Here is a 22,382-nt window from a genome sequence, read left to right on the forward strand (position 1 = left end):
CCTCATGTCCTGTAGTATTTGAAGCCCAAAAGCCAGAATTGAAATGGCATGGCCATGACGGGATTAAATAGAAGGAAGTCAATGTTCTTCCCAACTGTTTCTCTACTGGCCTTGTCCAAGTTCTGGTTTTATTATAGAAAATGGAGTGTTAATAGGTGATCTGCTTCTTGTTGCTATTTCTGCCTTGACACACTGATATATTCCCAGTATGACTTTCAGGCACATGAGCTATTTTTGCTTGGATTCAAAAATTGCTGTCAAGTGCTGCATCCCTTGTCCTGAAATGGCGTGTGTGTGTGAGAGAGAGTGAGTGAGTGAGAGAATATGTATATAAGCATTATACCAGTCATATCTCTGTGTTTTTTCCTCCTTAAGAATTTTTATTTCATAAGGCAGATAACATGAGTGTGGAAGGACAAATGTTTAGCTCTAAATATATTTTGAAATTGCTCTGTTAGTCTATCTTTCACACACACACACTGAGGCAGAGAGAGAGAGAGAGAGAGAGAGAGAGAGAGAGAGAATTTATGCCATGTCACAGCAACGTTGAATTGAATTTAGGTTTGCAAGGTTTCAAACAAGCACCTTAACCATTGTTATTCTCCCAGTCATAAATCAAGATGTCCTACACTCTTTGTGTTTCAAGCATAATATCTTTATCTGTCATTTCCAGCCTTTGAACTGTAGCATTCATGTAATCACCCTAACCCTGTGGTAGCACCTGTATTGCTTCTTGATTCATCCTGCTGCTGCTGTCTCGTTCATCTAATCTCAATTGTCAGTTTATAGTATCGGGATTGCAACACTTTCATGATTTGTATATTGCCTAGCATCCCAGTGCTGCTAAAAGTTATGTTTGGTGGTTGTAGATGTTTGTGGCTAACAGAAATTCATTGAGAATATATATATCACAGTCGTGCTCCCCACAGCTTTCCAAACATGATTTACATAGAGAGGACGACATGCAAGGAAGGGAGAACAGTGCACCATTTGCTGGAAAATTAGGCTTTGGTGGCAGCAGCAGAAGCCAGCAGCTTGGGTAAAGCTGCCCTGATGTAGGTGGTGGCTGGAGGAATATTGGCTGGGACTGCTTCACCACACCATGTCTTCTCTAATGGGGGGATACTCCAGTTGTTTCATCGGAGAGGGCTGCTTTGCCCATGCTGCATCCTCCCCAATGGGAAGAGCCTAAAGCCAAGGGGTTGAACCTCTTTCAGCCTAAGGGGCCAAATTCTATTTCAGAGAAACTTTCAGGGGCCGCATTCTGTTGTTGGGCGGGACCAAAGGCAAAAGGGGCTGGACTAATTGCACCTCGAAGCTCTTACTCCCATTAACCAAGACCTAGGAGAGGAGTTTCAGCCTGTTAGGAAGAGGAGGAAAATGCAAAAAGCTGGGAAACCACCCAATGATCGGCAGGTCCATCTTGGGAACCTTGGAGGACAAGATTTGACCCCCAGGCTTGAAGTTTTCTCCCCACTTCATCTAAAGAGTAGTAGTAGGAAAGATCCAAGAAAATTAAGAAAGCTAATGCTATCCATCATTATACTCAGAACTGCATGTATTGCACATCCATAAACTGCCCAGAGAGCTTCTGCTATTGGATGGTATAGAAATGAAATGAAATAAATAAATAAATATAAAATTCTGCATTGAGAAAAGCTGGATTCCGTAAACATGCATAAATTATGCCAGTTTGCATAATTACATTTTTGCATAACTTTTTTTTTGGGGGGGGTTGATGGTCAGGGTGAGGGAGTTACTGAGGGCACTGATGCCTTGACCCCCAGCCAGATTCTCTACTGCAGAATCATGGTGATAGTCCAGTAGATAGATACCTGCACAGCTTCTTTGAAACTTACTAGGAATATCTGGAAGTAGTGTTTGCTTTCTTTCTGATGTATCATTCCTTCTGTTTCCAAAGGTCAGAGGTGAATGCCATTACTTATGACATTAGAACTGTCACATACACAATAGTGGGAAGTATCAGCAGGCTTGGAGGAACCTAAGTTTTGAAGAACTACAATTTAAAAAATCTCCATTTAAAAAATCTAGAAATAGCTCACTGAGAACTGAGCATGCTCAGTGGCCATAGAATACTATCTGTTTCAAGGGAGGTGAAGAAAACTGCATGGTAGAGTGCATGGAATGGCGTAGCCTGGAGGAGTCATGGCTGATTGCCTAGGTCAATCACAGGAGCATTCCACACTGCAACGTTTTGTTGCAGATCCCGCTTACATTCCCTAAAATTATACAAAAATGGGGGAAATGTCTAAAATGAAGATATAACACAAAAAGAATGGTGCTTCCTAATTCTCATTTAATATAAAAAAATATCTAAAACAAATCCTACGTAAAAACTTCCACTAATTACTTTTGATTTGGCTTACTGGAATTAGAGGGGAAAAATTGCAACCCACCAACACTTTCTTGAAGCCCCTTGCTCAAGATTTTCTGCTGCTGTTACAAATAGTTGATGAGATATACCTGCCTTTTGCAGCCATCCATGTGCTCCCAAGGGTCCCAGAGAGTCCTCCAACTCTTCAGAACAGATGGGGGCATAAGGGATTGCAGGGGAAAAGGGAAATCGGCTCCATTGGCAGATGCCATTCCATAAGTGCATGGACAGAATTGCATGTCACCCTTACATCTTAATCCTATCTGTGTTGGCTTGGAAGCAAATCCCATTGTGTAGAGTGGAGCCTACTCCCTTTGTAACCTCAACCTATGATGATGATATTTTGTCACATTATGAGTTGCTGTACTTGGCTGCATATAATCTTTTGGACAGTTGCATACAATTTTTTTCTTTTGAGCGCAGAAGCTGGTGGCATCGTGTGTATACGATAAATAATACAGTTCCAGCATGCTTCTACTTAAAAAACAAAACGTGTTCAATTCATGACATTTGTTCAGCGATTAAATGTTCTGTGGAAGTCTTCCCATAAAATGGACTATTTCCCACGTCATCAAGCTAATAGAATCGGGTTCCGGTGATGCATTTTTGTGTATTTGTTTATATACTATGCTACGTGTAATGATGATTAGCTTAGCTGTTTTGTGGGCTAATGGATGTGTTGGGCACTTTGGAAGTCAGTGCTCCCATCCCTTGCAGAAGGAAAAGGCCTTAACTGTCTGCTTTAGTGTGCTCAGGAAATCGTTCCATGCAGGAGCACTCGGAACAGACACTAGGTGTCAGCTGATCTGTACAGTGTTAGCCAGTAATTGGTAGAGGCTGAGGAGCCGTCCTGATAAATTTCGCTGTGGCTTGGTTGCTACGGAAACTGCTTCTTTTTTGCGTATACTGTGTGTGCAGGGGGGAAAAACCCACTGCATCATATGGGTTCAGCCTCACAGATACTGCAGTTTGTGGAAAAGCAACATCACGCCACATACTCCCAGACTTGTTTCACATGAGGCCAGTGGACATTGTTGAATCATTGTGGAGCTTTTTTTGTGTTGTCCATTTCCCTGTTTGGACAAGTCACTCTGCTGAACTTTTAAAATCAGCAACCCAACAACAACAATGTGCACGCACTCACTGGCAAGCCATGAGTCTTGCCGGAAGAAAGCACACAGTTTAACACAAAGAAGTGCATATTGTGATTTTCTTTGCAGAATTTCTTGCAACAGGAGGTGGGGGCAGCGTTTCTGCTGTGAAGCTGTATATGATGAAAACAATTTGAGGATGCTTCTGCAGCAGCCTGGACCTTAGCACAGCTCTCTAGGGTAAGAGGTAGGCAAGCTGGTGGCCTCCAGAGCTTTTTGACTACAACCCCCACCATCCCCAGCCAGCATCACCAATGGTCAGAGATTATGGGAGGTGTAGTCCAAAACATCTCACGGCTGCTGGGTTGTCTACCCCTTCTCTAAGGTATAAATGTGCAGTAGGGCTTAGGAGCATGAAGTCTCTGCTTGAACCGTATCCTTACATTTATCATCTTTAAGCTTTAAATAGGGAATTGACTGTACAAATGTGGGCATGCAAGTATGAGAGAGGTTGTTCTGCTTAAACTCTTTAAAAGCATCATCACCTTGTGTCAGAGGGAAAAAAAATAACATACTGCATCCAAAAGCATTTCTAAGTGGGGTAATCGATTCCTCTGTGGTTCTACATATGATCTAAATTTACGTTACTGCATGTCTGTGCTTGTAGCAGTAATAAACCCTCTTTGTCTAAGAGTAGCTATGTTTCCCTCCAGACTACCAGATTTTGCCATGAAACAGGTATCCATGTCAATTAATTGAGGGAACATTTTTTGCCATAAATCTAGACTGAGATCCATTTTCTTGCCATAAAGATCATAGCCGTGACTACACGCCTACTCACATCTAAGGGCGCTGACCAGAAGGTAAATACTGTTATCTCTCTCATCTTCTCTATAAACAACAAACATAATTGTGAGAACATTTACAAGAATATGCAGTAAAGGCACATTAATTTCCTTCTACCATTACACATAAACACGAACCTGCTCTTGTGTAATCTCTTGATCATCAATGTTAAGCTTGTGATGATGATTCCACCTATGTACATGGTGCTTTACAAAGAACAGGTTTGACCCTAAAGAGAGCCAGTGGCTCAGTTCAGACAATACGTTCCTCAATGCTGGTTTTAGAACTCCACGGTGGAGTTTTTACACCACCATTGAGAAATGAGTTGTCTGGCAGGGAAACGCCACCCCATGGTGGAAGTTTTTTTCTTTTCTTTTGGAGAACGCTCCATGCTGAATATCCACACTGTGCAGAGGAGAGTTCCTGCACAACCATTGTGTTGCATGTTGTGTGTGGAGGGATTTGTGGAGTTTTTTGTTGCGTTGAGTTGATTTTTCCCACCAGCTACAGAGTTCCCTGGCAAGGGTGGCAAAAGGAGCTGCTCAAGAAGAGTCGGTGGGATTGTTTTGTCACAACAATGGCTGATGGGATACTATTGGGAGGACTGGGGGAGGAGAGAGGGCAGGGGAACTGTCAATCAAACATCACAATGGTTTTTACTCAACTTCATGATAGTCCACAGTCTCATAACAGTGGAGTTAGAACATGTGGGGGGGGAGTACCTCCTTAAAAACTCAACCGCTGAGTGGAGTTTTCACACTGCATTGACTAACGTGTTGTCTGAACTGAGCCAGTGTGGTGTAACGGCAGACTGGGACTCTAGAGATCCAGGTTCTAGTCTCCTCTTGGTTATGAAGCTAACTTTGGGCCGTTACTGACTCTCAGCCTAACCTACCTCCTTGGGTTGTTGTGACGATAAAATAGAGAGGAGGAAGGCCATGTAAATCACCCTAGGTTCCTTGCAAGAGGAAAAAAGTGGGATATAAATGTAATAATAATAAAAATGAGGGGCTTACGACCTAAAAGAGGCATAGGGAGACAGAGAAAGATGGGGTGGAACAATTGAGGAGGATGTGAAATGTGAACACGAACCTTAAAAATGATAAAATATATATTTCTGTAGTAAAGACAACTAAGACGTTTGTGTGTGTGTGTTTTAAATGAGAATATTGTGTATAGCTATTGAGACTTTATAGTCCAAACTAATGTTTGAGAGAATCTCTAGGATGTTCCTCATCTGAACCCGCTTAGTTTGGACAGCTGCTTTCCATCATCTGAGCTGGAGCAGAGGGGGGTTCCTGGTTAGTGTTATGTTTGTGGGTCTAATAAAACATTGAGAACAGCCAGGGTAAACACATCCACCTGCTATTGCATCTTCATTGCTCTAAACTGAAAAGGTAGTCAGGAAACAGGAAGGAGTAAAAGCAGCATTCGCAAAGATGTCAAGGGACACCATTGCCACAGGCGACAATGTGTACAGTTACTAAGGCTGTGCACGGACCCCCAATTCGCTTCGGATCCCAATTTGAACCTTCCAAATCAAGCCTGATTCACTTCAGATCGATTCAGACCAAGTCCACCTTGCCTCGGATCCAAATCCGACTCAAGATTCGGATGTCCAAATTATTCAGATTTTTCATTTTCCCATAGACTTGTATTGAAAAACATAAACACGTATAACTTTATTTTTCAAGACAGAAACATGAAATGTAGTGACCTTACAGATGCCATGGAAGTGCTTGTGAGTGCCAAATTTCAGAAACTTCTGTGCAGTGGTTTTCCTGTAATCCACTGCTAAAAATGTGATTATTCAGGCAAACCAATCAAAGCAAATGGCTATAACTTTCTCATTTTTCATGAGACAAACATGTATGTTGGACACTTTACAGATATCCTGGAGGTGCTCATGTGTGCCAAATTTCAGACATATTAGTGCAGTGGAATTTCTGTAATCCAGTGCTAAAAGTGTGGTTTTTCAAGGAAACAAAGCAGCCATTCAAAGCAATGAGCGATTTGAGAAGGTGTGTATTCATTCAAGCTCACACTATCCCTTCAAGTGCAAATCTCCCCTACTTTTCTTTAGTTTGTTCTGAAGCTGACACATCCTCAGGCTCTTCCCATTCAGAGAGAAACAGGGAAAGTAGGCTGCCTGCAATACACACATGACCTGGTTGGGAGCACTGTGCCTCAGAAATTGAATCAAAGCAAAGCCAGAAACACAAACCAGCCCTGCAGACAGATCATTTTGGAGAAATGTGCAGGTGCTCAAGCTGGCAGAGAGGCAAGGAGGCAGCTATGTGGGTGGGCACAGAGAGGCTGGCAGAAAGCAAACAAACCGGCCCTGCGAGGTGGGTACAGAGGGGAAGAGGCAGCAGGAAGCTATGGCCATGGAGCAGTGGGAGCAAGTATGCCATAGGCTTGTGGGGTTGACCCACCCAGCCCAACTACATCTCCCAAGCACCAGGAGGGCAGAGAGACAGGTGGGCCCAGAGAGGCTGGCAGAAAGCACACCGGCCCTGCGAGGCAGGCACAGTGGTTCAAAACATAGACAGTGAGAGATGCTTTGGCATTCCCTTAATAGGTTAAGAAGAGGATTGTATTAGGGTCCATCTTATTGCACTGTAAGCAGCACAGCCAATAATAATAATAATAATAATAATAATAATAATAATAATAATAATAATAATAAAATATCCTCTGTGTTGTTTAGCCTCTCAGTGTCTTCTACTTTGTGTGTGTGTGTGTCTGCTGTGTCTCATGCACAAGCAGCATACAATAATAAAGTGCACATGTATAAAATTCCATCAAAAAATAATGGTTGAACCAATCTGCTTCAAACTTGGCATGGCTGAAGCCCTACCATGGTGCTAATTTTCATGTCTTTATCTGTAATTTCATTTCCTCCCGTGAAACTTGGGGCCTTGCTAGACGAGGCCTTAGCGTGCCTTGAGAGCCGGTTTCCCTGCTGTGCGTCCACATGACGCACAGGGGAATCCGGCTCCAGGCCGCACTGAAGCCTCCTCTAACGCGCCATAAGCGAAGTCGCTTATGGCGCGCCTTTTCTGCAGCTCTGGCCTGAGGCCGGGGCTGCAGAACGTCTAGAGACTTCCGTGGCTTTTTGCGGCTACTCGCTTACTCGCGAGTAGCCGCAAAAAGCCGCAGACTGGGCACAGCACTCAGCGCTGTGCCCATCGGCCGGGGGGGGGACACATGGAGGGAGAAGGGAGCAGAGATGACACGGGACACACGGAGGGAGAAGGCATGGGAAGGGATCAGGACCGGATTGGGGGCGGGGTTTAAGTAAAAAAAAGCGGCTTACCTTCTCCGGAATCTTCGGGCCGCACGTGGCCCCTTTAAACTTAAAAAAAAATGGCAGACGCTGCAGGGATCCCGACGTCCCTGCACATCCCACGTCTGGAAGCTGGGGCGGCGCGTGCTAACGTCAGCGCACCGTCGCCTCGCCTCCCTGCTGGCTTATCCTGGCAGGTCTAGCAACGCCCTTGGTTACTTCTCAAGTTGTTAGACCCTAATGAGGTTTGAGTTTGAACTTTAAAATTTCCCCCTAAAACAAGGGATGAACTGATATGCTTCAACCTTGGCATGCCTAAAGCCTTACTTAAGAGCTATCATGGTGCTAAGTTTCATCCCTTTATCTTTAAAAATGACAGTGTATTTTAAAAATAATAATTTTAAAACTTCAAACTTAAATAAATTCCTAAAAATCTGGGGATGAACCAATGTGCTTCAAACTTAACAGGGATAAAGCCCTACTGAAGCCCTATCATGGTGCCAATTTTCATGTCTATCTGTGCTTGACAAAGGACTGAATCAATCCAAATTGATTCGGATCATGCTGTTTTGCTTTGGACTGAATTGGACCTGTTTTGATTAGATTTGGATCTGTTTCAAAGCCCTCCAAATCACCCCGTTTTGCCTCAGATTCAGGATTCAGATCCAAAGCAATGCACAGCCCTAACAGTTATCGTTTATTTATTTATTTATTTATTTATTGCACTTTTATACCGCCTAATAGCTGAAGCTCTCTGGGCGGTATAAAAATGTTTCGTATTTTAAAAGCAAAAACTTGATTTAAAGGTAATAGACGTTAATAGCTGCTATCATTTTAACTCTTACCTCAGAATAAATTAGTTTCTTCTGACACGATCTGGATAAAGAACTTTCTATAACATGACTGAAGACTCTAAGTTTTACACTGGCCTTCTCCAACCTGGTGCCTGCAGGATGTGTCAGACTACTGGCTGGGAATGAAGGGAGTTGCAGTCCAACATATTCTAAGGGCACCAGATTGGAGAAGGCTGGTGTAGAAGTTAAGCTCGTATTTAAGTAGAGTAGGCTTTCATATTACATTCTGCAGGAAGACCTGCAGAGAACCCAAAGTACTCTTATTATTGGCTCATTGCTTTGTTTGTTTGTTGAAAATCCACATTCTTTTTCTCCCCTTTCAGCATCAAATTTTCATAGCCTGCCAGTGATTATGATGTTTTCTACCTGTGCTTACAATAATTAGGCCTGCTTCAGACAGAATGCATTAGATGAAGCATTTGCTTCAGCTGGTGGTAACATCCCCTGAGTGGAGTTCTGCTCAGAACATCCCCGGTGGTGGAAAGGGGAGGAAATGTTTACCAATTTCCCCTTCCCCATTATTATTATTATTATTATTATTATTATTATTATTATTATTATTATTATTATTTCTTACCCATCTCTCCACTTGGATCGAGGCGGGGAACAACAGCTAATATAAAACTCATAAAAGCTGATTAAAAACATAGTATACATGATTAAAACATCCTTAAAACATTCTAAAATTCCACTGGAAAGCCTTCAATGCCACTTCCCTCATCGTTCCAGAGCATTTCCTGCCAACTTTCCTGAGGAGCAGATTTGGAGGGGGAAGAGGTGAAAATCACTTCCTGCCCCATTCTCCCAGTGGGTTCCTTCACTGGATCAGAAGGCTTCCACAGACCAAAAACACCTTCTGCCTATGCGAAGCAAATTCTGTATGAAACCCATTTTGTTTTTTGTTGTATACCATGCATTTTTTTTTAAAGTTTACACTGACACATAGCTGAAATACAGGTATCATGCAGGTGCACATATCAGTGAACCAGCATTGGCTGCAGTTCTTTGGTAAGGGAGGAACCTTAGTTCAGTGGTAGAGCACCTGCTTCACATGTAGAAGGTATCAGGTTCAATCGCTGGCATCTTCAGGGGTGCTGGCAGTGGCTCTCCAGGATTTCAGGCAGGATTCTGTCACTGCAGCCCACTGTGGCTTATTTAAACCATGGGGGGCTGTGACATGTATCCGGCAGCCATTTTGAATATTCAAGCTGCAACTGTGGGTTGTCCTGTTGCCTGAGCCCAGGTTGTTGGCCTGGTTAAAAAAACACAAAGCATCATGGGCTGTTTTGGTGCTGTAGCTGCTTTGTTAACTATGCCAATAACCCACCCTCGCCAGGTTGACATGACAAACCATGGTGGGCTGCTTGAATATTCTAAATGACTGCCCACCTATGATGCAGCTCACCATGGCTTAAATAAGCCATGGTGGGCTGTTTGATTGTGCCAACAGGCCCATTGTTGACATTACTGGGCTAGATGGACCAATGGCCTGTCTCAATATAAGGTAGCTTCCTATGTTTCTAAGAATACACCTCATTGCAAACCAGGTTTGCTGGTACATAATGACCATGTTTGCAAAGATGGCTTATGCAGGGATTAAACAATCCTCCATGGGTTATGTGAGGTTTACCTAGGGAGGTTGTGGGCTTTCCCACACTAGAGGCATTCAAGACACAGCTGGACAACCATCTGTCAGGTATGCTTTAAGGTGGATTCCTGCATTGAGCTGGGGGTTGGACTCGATGGTCTTATAGGCCCCTTCCAACTCTACTATTCTATGATTCTATGAGGGTTGTTTAAACCTTGCAAGTGTTGTTTAACCTTCCCATAAATCACTATAACTGGTTCACATGACACAATAACCCACAGCAACTGCTCACCACTATAACAATATGAAGGAATTACTGGGTTCAGCCTATATGGATTGTGCATTCTGGAAGGAACCAAGAAGTAGTTAAGGCAAAACCTACCACTTCTGGCCTGGAGAGAGAAAAGACACAGCTTGAGACAGCTCTGTAGAAAAGCATATTTTTTAAATAAAACAAACATTTGTTTACAAAACAGAGGGTCAAATTTTGAAAGGTGCAAACAATCAACTTTGAAATAGCCACTTCTTGAATATTCAAAAGGCTGACCAGCATGCACCACAACCCACCATGGCTCAAATAGGCCACACTGGGCTGTGGCAATCATGCGAATCAGACCATTGTGTAGAATGGTTTCTAATATATCCCGCCCTATATCATTAAGATCTCAGGGCTGCGTACAGATAAAATACAGTGTAAAACAATACAGTTAAAAACAAATTAAACCATGATCCAAGTTAAAACAATATATAATTTAAAAGCAATAGATACAGTTAAAAAAGTTAAAACAATGTGCCAGTGGTTTCTAGTGGTTTCTCTTACTGCAGTTTTCTACCTTAGCTCAGTATCTCTTTGAGAACTTAATTCAACTAACCTGAATACTTCTGAGAATCACATGCTAATAATTTTCCGTTTTCATTTCTTCTTATTTTCTTGATTTGGAATCACAAACAAAGACAAATCTAATGTAATTTCTTAGGTTTTTCCTCTCCAGGGACCAGTGTGCTTTTAAAGACAGACATTTTTATGTTTCGTTTATTGCTGCTTGTTGATTTAAGGAGCTGTCTTCTTGAATATGAAAGAGATGTAGTGTGAGACTGTTGAAGTATAAAGAAAATAAATAGTTTGTACTGAAATTCTTTTGCTCAACTTAAAGCACAGAAAAAAATCTTTTCACATTCTCTTTATCTTCTTTAGTGGGAATTATACTGAACAGCTAGATTTTCCTACAGAAAGGTTTTTTGTGTGTGTGGGGATGGATGGATGTGGTTTTCACACACATGTACATCCCTCGGGCCCATAGTGTAAACAATTCTTAAAATTGGTGTGTGTATGTGTTATCTCCTTATTTATTTGTCAAGCATATCTGTAAGTAGAATGCAGTAATGCTTTCACTCCCTTGTTGTACACTACAGAAATGCCCAATTCCCTTTTAGGATCACATAATGAAAAGCAAACATTGCAAGAATGGCAATTTTTATCATTCATAGCTCAGTGACTTGGTATTGTGCCAAAGGCTGAAAAAATGACCTTACCGCCTTTCCTAACAATCAATCTGTAATGTATCAAATACCCAGTTGGTGTTCACGTGTGGGATCTCATGCGTTTTCCTAAATACAATGCTTCTATTTGGGGGAGTTTCTGATTTTCCAAACACCCTAGTGGTAGCACTGACCTGGTTTGCACAACCCTAGAGAGAAAAATAAGCCACAGTGGTTATTTCTCCTCCTTGTGTGGGTTGGTTATGTGCCAGGGGGATTAGCGTAATTACACCTGGTATTGTGGCTTGCTGTGTCATGCAAACCCAGGCAGAGAGGCTCATTATCATGTGTTTACATGGCTTGTTACCCATGGAAACAAGCCACCTTGCCCAGGTTTGCATGACATGACAAGTCATGCTGCTGGAGGTAATTATTCCCTAATTTCTGTTTTGTGTTACCCGTTCCCCCCTTCATATGTTTTAATGTGATTTTAGACTGTAAGCCTCTAGGCAGGGTATTGCTGTTTTATTTGTATATTCTGTACAGCACCAAGTACATTGTTGGTACTATATTAATAATAATAATAATAATAATAATAATAATAATAATAATAATAATGCTAACCCTTATACCATCAATTGGAAATGTGAGTAAATGTAATTTGGAATATATTTGTATGACTGTCACAAGCACCCATTGACTGGCATAGAGATATTGAGAAGTATAAATGTTAAAGACACCATCCTACTGAATAGATACACACTCCTCCAGACTGATTTCTGCAGTGAGGAGCTGGGGAGCCTTGGAGTCCAATGCTTGGAAGCAATATGAAAGAGTAATGTGTGAACTTGCTCTCAGGCTAGAAGAATTTCATGACAAATTGTTGTGGCTGGCATCCATCATGACAGACTAGGAGGCCTGGTGTCAACGCTGGAAGCCAGGCATTTTAGCATCCCTGAAGATTGCTTAGTTAGATAAGAGAATAGAGGGATCAGGAGCATTGCCAAAGTTGTCCGGGGTGATATGGAGCAGGGTCAAGAATACAAGGTTTTTCAGATATGAATTTCAGGAGAAAGTAACAAGGGACTGGGAGGGGCTAGGAGACAGTGTGTGGATGAGGACCTAAGGAAGGATTGAATTGCCATTGTCTGGCTTTCTCAATTCTATTGATTCAGGAGAGGGGTGTGTGTGGAGTGTCAGGAATTCTGGGGTGCTTGTATACTTTTGCATGAGGGGCAGAAACCTAGGAAAGACAATTTCCTTATCAATCCCCTCTTTGTAGGCATATGGATATGCCTACACACATACATAACACAAAATTTGAATTTTAGAGCTCATGTCAATTAACAAATAGTTGTGGTATGTATGTGTGTAGGCACCCCCTCTCTCCTGGATCACATGCTCACAAGAGTATTTGAAGGGCAAAATGCCAAGCTGGAAGAACATAAGTAGTGACTAGAAGCAAGGTAGATTGTAAGCCTATTAGATTGTAAGCCTATGCGGCAGGGTCTTGCTATTTACTCTTTTACTCTGTACAGCACCATGTACACTGATGGTGCTATATAAATAATAATAATAATAATAATAATAATAATAATAATGTTGATAATCTGGCATAGAAATGAACATCCTCATGTGAGGAAGTGAAGATCTTGGAGGACTGTATCTAAATTAATTAAATTATGATGATGGATGATGAAGATCAGAATGTAATGAGAAGAAGGGCCAAAGATCCGGATGAAACATTGGTGGTGAAAGGATAGGTGTTGTGCAGTGGACAGGTAAAATGTCAGAGCAAAGCATTGGTACCAGGAGCTCTTCCCATGGCAGAGTTGAGGACAGAAAACAGTCCGAAGTTCTTCGAAATGTGAGGGATATGAATGTGAGTGTAATTATGCAACACTACATAATTGATAAACAACAGATCAAGTAGGTTGTCACTGTAATGTTCTTTATGCACAGGAAAGTTTGAAGGAATTTGTCTACCTTAATCCATGGTCCAGACTTTGTGGTATCTCTATTTCTTGTCATCCAGCTTATATATGCTGCCAATCTAGCCTTGTGGATTGTATTGGAGGATAGCAAATTCGCTGTTCACGAATTCTTAAATATATTGACTTTTGGAGCCTTCTCTGAATAGAGGCTGTTTCTAACTCCTATATGTTCAGTTCAAGCTACCGATTCCCCCCACTCCATTCCCCAGGAGCTTTGGTTTTCAGATGCATTTTTCTACCTAGACAATACTGAAAAAGCTTACCCAAAGCATGGCTGTGTGGGATGAAAAGGCATATTTCGCCAACTGGGAAAGTAACCTTAGACGGTGGTTGTCTAACTTTCTAGTGTTCTCAGCTGTGAAAAGTGATGCCAGAACTGTCCTCTGAAAGGAGAAGTAAGGCGTGATTCTGTCAAGAGACCTTAGCATTGCATAGACTCAGTGCATACTGTGGCCGCCATCTGCTTTCCACTATGGAATGACACTGGGGGGGATTTCTTCAGCACAGCTTCTATCACAGAGCAGCTGCATTTGTTCTCCACCTTGCATGTTGAACAGAACAGTAGCCCTGATTACATGTTTCTTTTAGGAAGTTTCCATTCATGAAAGCCACACTTGACAGCCTCAGATAATTCCTTAGCAAACACAGCAAATAAATCTGTCCTGGGATTCTGAAGGGTAAAACAAAACACTGTGGTGATATCTCTATCAAGTAGATCATTATTCTCACTTCCCTGGAGGATTAATAAAGCATCTTTGTGTGTTCTTGAATCCTCATAGCTAGTTGCAGCCTATGTTCATTGGGTTCTCCATGTTGAAGAAGCAAGTTGAACATCTCACTCCTAGAAGTAATTCAATTGTCTGTGGAAAGAGCACTTTCAGTTTGTTGATGGGTTCCTTAAAATTGTTTGCTAGTGTTCTGTCTCTGGCTCCATATACATATTCTACTACACCAACCACTGCATGATACTTTGAAAGAATAGGTTTCTTCACTGCCATCATCTTATGTATCATGAAATAGCAGTTGATTCTCTCCAGCATATATGGTGCAGCCATTGAGATGGTGTATCTTTTAGGGTTTTATTTTAATGACCTCTTTACTCAATCAAACAAAATCCCTCCCAGCAGTACTTATTTTATTTCTTTAGGAGGTTTTTATCCTGTTGCCCTTCCAAGGAGCTCAGGGCAGAGTCCCTGGTTTTCTCCTTTCCCCCTGTTTTATCCTCAAAACAACCCTATGGGTGATATAGGTTTGGACAGTTCAATGACTGTCCAAAGATCACCCAGTAATTTCATGGCTGAGTAGGGATTAGAATTTGGGTTTCTGCAGTCCTAGTCAGACATTTTGACCACTACAACATGTTTGAAAATTGTCAGTAGGTATCCATTCCACTAGAAAGCTTTTGAAACTAATGAGGGTGCAGTATCCCCTTCTTCTTCCATAAAATGTGCTAGACGATAAAGAACAGCCTACTCTATAAATTTCTCCTCCAGTTTTCCTGGAGAAGCATGAGAAGGCCTCTGTGCTTGCCAGTCATTTCTGATGCTTTGTCAGACAACAAAGGTACAGCTGCTAAAGCTAGGTCTTGAGCCAGAAAAGCAATTTTGTGCAGTTTCTGCAGTATACGAGTCCATGAATTGTCTCCAAGAGAGTTCACACATCTATGACTCATTATTAAGGTGTAATTCTGAAATGGCTGAATGGAACAACCTGCTGCAGAGTTGAAGAGGAAGGCTGACCCATGAGAAAAAGGAGTATAATGTACACACACAGAGGCATCTTTTGGACTTAGGAATTTTGGAAGATTGATGATGTTAATAATCAGGTTTCAAGTTATTATTGACATAAAAGTCAGTATTTCTTTTGCAGATCCACTATGCTTTAATAAAATGCTGATTTTTGTTGTTCTGATAATTACATATAATCACCACTCTGATTATATACAACTTCTGTAGTTATGTATTTCTCTATAGTTATGCATAACTCCATGGCTACATAGAGTGGAGAAGGTGCAGGAAACAAATCACAATGAAACCTTTTGCAACTTCATTGGTCATTAGTATTCAGATGCATTTATAAATCCTTAACAGCCAGTATTAAGGGAATGCCATTCTTCAGTCCTCTAGAATCTTGCAGTACTTTTGAAAACGTTTTTCCATGTGAACCTTTTAAATACCCCATTGCTTTGAAACATGGTGCAAGTAGTTTATGAATCTTGACCAAGCAAAGCATTTCCTTACATCATTCAAAGTGTGTTTATGGTCAGGTGCTTTTGGACTGTTGCTAACTGTAGTGCCTTCTCCTTATCAAGACTGATGTGATCCAGAAGGTTTCAAACCTTATATTTTTTGAAACTGACATTTTTTCTAATTAAACACTTGCTTCTTTTTCTATATCTGAAGAATTATTCATACCAAATGTAGCTAGGATAAGTTAAACAATACAAGCCAATAGTGCAATCATTCATCAACTACATGAAGAAATAGCAGGAGAAAAGAATGATTATGTAGTCTTATATATGGGCTGATCTTTGCTAATTTGCAGTATCTGTTTCGACTTATTATTCCTTTTGACTTCTTAACCCAAAAAGAATAACATTATATTATTTTTCTGGCCTGTCTGGATATGTTGTAAAAAAAAAAAAAAAAAAAGAATTGACAAGGGAATTTTAAGATACCTGTGTCTAAATGTAAATCTCAAACTTTGATGAAAGTAGCTTTTAGTTAATTGATTATGGCCTTAGCTAGACCTAAGGTTTATCCCAGGATCGTCCCGGGGTCATCCCTGTTCATGTAAATGACACACAGTGGATCCCGGGAGCAGGCAGAGACGACTCGGGACGATCCAGGGATAAATCTTAGGTCTAGCTAAGGCCTATCTCTTTTCCCCTCCTTTTGCATGTCTATGTGCTATAGCCATGCAAAAGAAATAAGAGTAGACCTCCATCTTCAGGTCTTTGACTCCAGTAACATCATGATATGTTCCGATATGCTCTTAAGACTGTGGGCTTTTTAAAAGCACATGCACTAGAGCAGAAGGGCTGAAAGTTCCATCCCTTCACAGCTGGCATGGGCATTCCTTCACACCTGACATGATCCCATATGGTTTAATAACCAGATTGCAAATTGGGCATCATAGGATCCAGCCAGCAGTCCTTGTGCTAAGAGGGAGCCGGCAGTTGTGCCCGCCATTTTAGTTCCATCTCTACAGTCAGCAGCCATTACTTGTATAATGCAGCCCTTGAAGCTAGTGATTCCAGTGTTCTGTGGTTCAAATGCTGCTTGTTGTTCAGGATTAGTGATCCCCTGCCCTTTCAACAGCCAGGAGTTAATGCCAGCAGATTTATTTATATACGGTGACCATATGAAAAGGAGGACAGGGCTCCTGTATCTTTAATAGTTGTATTGGAAAGGGAATTTCAGCAGGTGTCATTTGTATATATGGGGAACCTGGTGAAATTTCTTCTTCATCACCACAGTTAAAGCTGCAGGTGCCCTGCCCTCTTTTAAATCTGGTCACAGTATAACTGCAATATAGCTCCTGTAGCTTTAACTGTTGTGATGAAGAGGAAAGTTCACCAGGTGCGACATGCCTACAAATGACACCTGCTGAAATTCCCTTTTCAATACAACTGTTAAAGAAACAGGAGCCCTGTCCTCCTTTTCATATGGTCACCCTAATTTATATGGAAGGTGTCCTGCCGCCATCTTGCTCTTGCCGCCATTTGGGGAGGGTCGGCTGCTCTGATCTATGCAGTCGGCCATTTTGAGGTACTAGCATTGCAGCAATCAGGAGCCGCGAGTGAGCCTGCAGGCTAGAATGGCCCGGGTAACTAGGGCCGCTCTATACTACTAGCTCTATGATTTCAGCCCCTTAACCAGAGGTGCGCTGCACATGACACCTTAAGCCAAAGTTAGTGCCACTAACCCTGCTGCATAACAGGCTTAGTGAAGCTGACTATAATGTGGTTAGCAGGGGCACCTGGTTAAGGAAAACGCATTGCACACAACACAGTAAACCCTGCTGCTTAACCAAAATCCCTTAACTAGCAGGGTTAATGGTGTTGTCTGTTTTTTCTGTGTTGCTGTATTTTCTGTCTTTAAGGTTTGTCTTTTAAACAGCCCAAAGAGCTTTGACTAATGGGTGGTATAGGAAAGTAATCAATCAATCAATCAATCAGGTCACTGGCCCATCTACATCAGGCAGTAGACCTGTCTGTATTTGACTGGCAGCATCTCTCCAGGGGGTCTGTTCCAGTTCTACCTGGAAATGACAGAACTGAATTTGGGACCTTCTGCATGAAAAACAGAAAAACTCTGCCACTGAGCTTACAGCGTTTCCCCTCTACTAGGTTGGAGCAGAATGGTGCCAGAGAAGAGAGGTGTGACCAGAGTGAAGGACAGTGAGGTGGAGTGGAGGCAGGGAGGAGGGAGCATTTCCTGCACTCGAAATCCTTTCCCTTTCTCGCCTGTTTCAAAGGCAGCTCTTTGCCTCTACCAGTCTGTACTCCAGACATATGTGCTCCATTATGAAGGATTCCCTCCCTCCAAAATTATGGGTTGGGGACAGCAATCTGTTGAAAGTCTACCAAAGCAAAAAGTTTTCACACCCAACCACTAGAAGTCCTCCCCTTTGAATTTCTGATCTTTTAGCATACAAAAGGGGGGTTGTTATGAGAGTTAGGAACTTGTGTAACCTTGCCAACTCCTTCCCGAAAGCTGAGGTCTTCAAGTGCTGTTCTTTAATCATAAGGGACCACAAGGAAACATTTAACATTCGTAACACTAGTAATTCTACTCTGCTGGTAACCCAGTCCCTTAAGAGACATAAATAACTCAAGAGTTCCATTTAAAGTATTGAATTCTTATGGATTACTCTTAATATTTCCCCAGTGGGTCATAAACCATTGAGGTGTTTCTAAAGATATTGTTATATGGGGTTGAAAAGGGGGCGTTTGGGGCAAAAATTGACTTGGCTGGGTCTGTTTCTATGGCCTAATCTACACCAAGCAGGATATTGCACTATGAAAGCGGTATGTGGTATGTATCAATGGGCCCCAACAGTTGTCAGTGCACTTCAATAGTGCTATAAAGCAGGAGTGTGGCTCCTGCCTTTTATATATCGCTTTCATGGTGCAATATCCTGCTTGGTGTAGATTAGGCCAGTGTTACAGCAAAGCATGCATTGTGATGTACGCTGGTGCAAGTGGTCAGTACAGCAAGCACTATTCAAGGTTAAGATTAATGTTGAAGATCTGTCAAATACCATGGCTAGGATACCTCTCTCCCTCTCCCCCCCCTCTCTCTCTGTGTGTGTGTGTGTAAGAGAGTGAGACAGAGAGCCACGTGTGTGTGTGTGTGTATGTCTCACTTTCAGCCATCCTGAAACCAGGGGATTTGGCTCAGGGAACATGAGTCCAATCGTCTCCTTTACAGTACTTTTAAGCTGCAGTTCAAAGGATCATTCGGACTGGAATCCCATCTAACAAGCCCCCTTCTCAATTCTTTCTCTTCTTTGCACCATCTGCCCTTCACTCATCCCCCACACTCATCTTTACCCCTTTCTCCCTTTTTACATCCACCCTTCTCTGAAGCCTTTCCCTTCTTACTCCCTGTTCCCCTTCTCCATTGCATTTTAGAAAAAAAAAAAGAGTTGATGGGTTTCCTGGATCACACTATTTTTCTTATGGAAAGAATTAGTCTAAGCTGGTCATGCTGGCTCAGAATGATGAGAGTTTTAGTCCAACATTCCTGGAGGATATCTGATTGAGGTAGGCTGGTATAGGAGCAGATCTTCCTCTGCGCTCTCTGTGATCCTTTAAATGAAGGGCGAATACCCTTTGCACTATAAGAGATCCTATGGAGGAGACTTGGTTTGGACTTGTCACTTGTGTGGCCTCATCATGAGGCCGTGTTCATGCTCAGGCCATAGTCTGTGGGTGGTTTCCATGGCTTAAATCTTAAAGTCCAGGACTTCCAGTGGTGGAATGGAAAGATCTCCAGTTCTGTCATGTAGACCCCTTTCGTATGATGAGTAATATCTTGCCCTGGAATGTGTTTGTTTATGGGTTTGTTTGTTTTTTAAAAAATATGTTTTATGAGTTAAAACAAGCTTGATGATTTAAATTATTTTGAATCTTCTGATTTTTATTGGCATTGAAAAATAACGGTAACTCTTAATTCAGGTAGTTTTCCTTGAATGGTGACACCAACTTATCCCAGATGCTTCCAGGTTTTCTTCTTCTGAGAGCTAGAGCTGCTTCTGTTTCATTTGAGGTGCCAGCATTGGATTATATAAGTAGATTTCATCTCCCGGTTTGCTATTTATATTTATCAATAGTCTTGACTGCGGCACTTATTGCTTGATTGCTTAGGGCAATTATTGCTTATCAATACCCTTGATTATGGCACTCAAGCTAGTAAAAGGGCCACTTTTCCCAATCATAGATTGCAATTTGATTGCACTCGTTTCTGATTAGCTCAGGTTTTTCATGTCAGGAACTAGCAGTAGGTTGTTGGCATTATTCTGAGCTGGATAGCCTTATGAGCATAATTTCCCAGTATTTGGCTTTAGTCTGGCTTTTGCCATTTCTCTGGCTGCACAAAGCACTTTCCATACTTCTGTGCAAGGTGCAGGTGCATACCTACGTATCTGTTTGATGATGAGATATATAAGTTTCACAGAAATTTGAAGCTTGCACAATGTTGAATTTTGCCCTATGCATTTTACATGGAAGTGTAATTCATACAAGCCTTTTTCTGCTGCTCATAAAGAAAAGGTGTGGTTACATGTGAAAAACAGGTTATATAGAAAAGGTTAAAATATAAAAGCTCTAGAATATTTTAAATAATTTTTTTTTTTTTGGTGAACCGCCCAGAGAGCTCCGGCTATTGGGCAGTATAGAAATGTAATAAAATAAATAAATAAATAAATAAATAACTCCTTGTAACTTAGGTAACCACTGTATGTCAGTACTTCTTGGAGTCTGGTTTATCTCAAGAAACACCCTCTCCTCATTATTAAGTATTAATGATGTAATTGCATAACACTAAGAGTTTTTGTAGATGTACATTCTAGGAACTGAAGTAATGCCTGGACAATAGGTGTGAACCAATCTCTCTGTTTAGCTTTCTCCCCCATTCAGTTTTAATTCTTTCCATTCTGTTTATGAAGAAATTCATGAAGTCCGGAGAATCCCTGTCAAACAATGAGCCAAGCAAAATTCTCACCCATCCCTATGCTACTAAGGAAACTGCCTTCTGCTCAGACTGCGCAGCTCCAGCCCAACTCTCTTTTCTTCCAGCTGCAAATTAACGGCGAGGTCTTTGTATCTTAATGAAGATGCTCCATGGGTTGTCGAAGAGCTAAAGCAACAATTCACTGAGAAGGAGAGATCAAAGTCAGCTGTAATTTGGATTTCTATAGAGCGCTGCACTAAGCCATTCAATTAGCATTCCACTTTGTGACAGCATGAGTGAGAGGGCGTCTCCTGTATCAAGTCCAAGTGCACTAGCAGCATTCTCTATATGGAGCACATTGGTGATTATGCTGGCCTTGAATTTCTGTGCACCGTCTTGATTTTTTTTAGTCCCTGGGCTCATCACTTCCAGAAGTTGGGCCTCTGTTTTACAACAGAAGAGGTCATCTTGGGTCTTAAAGATGCATGGCCATTTTTCTTTCCATGATCAATGGGGGCTGTGTGTTTGGCTGCTCCAATGTTGTTTGGAAGTATTGTTTGTCCAGATTGCTTCTAGAGAAGGCTTTTATCGCCCTGCCTCATTCACAGAATTTTACGGGGGTTCCACATGTCGTCATCTTCCGTTTGTAACCTTTCCATTCCCCCCTTGGAACAGCTGTACAGTGGAAGCCGCCCTTATTGGCAGTGCTCAAAGCAGGAAGAAAAAAGGAAGTGGGATGGTTTCATTGCAAGCTAGGCCTGGCTGAGTTCTCCTGAAAAGAAGTTGTTTTAGGTTTACCTGAAAAGAAGTCAGGTGGCCTTCAACCCCACCCCAGTCTGAGCATCCTTATTTGCTTTCTGATGTATGCTAGCAGTTAAAATGCCAAGCTCCTCCATATGCTTCCTGCATTCTTGAGCCTGGGTTCAGATCTGTAGTTTTGTTACGTCCTGTCCTCAGATGTCTCCATGTGATCCATGTAATATTTGCATATTTTGTTGATTGTGTTTTTGTTTTCCCCCTGGAGAACATCAAATATTTTAAAGGAATGATAGCATGAATGGCAGCCATAACAGTGTGCTTTTCTGGTTGGTTGGGGGAAATGGTGTCATATTGATTCTAGGAGATTCTTTAAATGAGCAATTTATAGCGCACTCGTTACTGGACACTCACATTAGCCTCCTGCACATCTCCTGCTCCTTTTCTCAGTTTTACCGTCACAAAATAAACCTCAGAAAACCCGACTCTTCTGAGGTTGCACTATGAAATGCCCACTAGAGATGCTTCGGTCCATGGGCGAGAAAGTCTGAATCCACGTCAATGAGACAGATTTTCTTTCATCACTATTTTATTGGACTTAAGTCCTCTTATAGGACTTAGGTGTACGTTTGGTGCACTGCACCTATTTTTAATGAAAGATTTCAAATTGTTTTGCTGACTGTAATGAGATTGGTTGGCCAAATTATCTGTTTACCATTGTACTCCCATTTCTTTTGCAGATCGCATGCGGTTCAGAGCACAGTCTAGCAATAGTTGGTAAGTAGCTTGATTTCTATCATGTGCTTTGAACTCTTCCTTTTTCAGTTTAGATGAAATGAGAATGTATTGTGTATGCAAAGCACCTCATATTATACTATAAACAAGTTGCAAATTGCAGTAGAGGAAATTAAT

The 22,382-nt window shown here is 41.7% G+C and overlaps 1 protein-coding gene across 4 annotated transcripts in view; it reads left to right on the forward strand.

Annotated features, from left to right (window-relative positions):
• The window catches only part of SERGEF (secretion regulating guanine nucleotide exchange factor), a 139,209-nt gene that overhangs the window by 47,464 nt on the left and 69,363 nt on the right, over positions 1 to 22,382 (forward strand). For all 4 annotated transcript variants that reach the window (XM_063117205.1, XM_063117204.1, XM_063117207.1 and 1 more), the window contains one exon: positions 22,211 to 22,247. In XM_063117205.1, the coding sequence (XP_062973275.1) occupies positions 22,211 to 22,247 (37 nt within the window). The remainder of the gene's footprint in view (positions 1 to 22,210; positions 22,248 to 22,382) is intronic.

The sequence above is a fragment of the Elgaria multicarinata genome, chromosome 2 (assembly GCF_023053635.1).
Source record: "Elgaria multicarinata webbii isolate HBS135686 ecotype San Diego chromosome 2, rElgMul1.1.pri, whole genome shotgun sequence".
Lineage (NCBI taxonomy): Eukaryota > Metazoa > Chordata > Lepidosauria > Squamata > Anguidae > Elgaria > Elgaria multicarinata.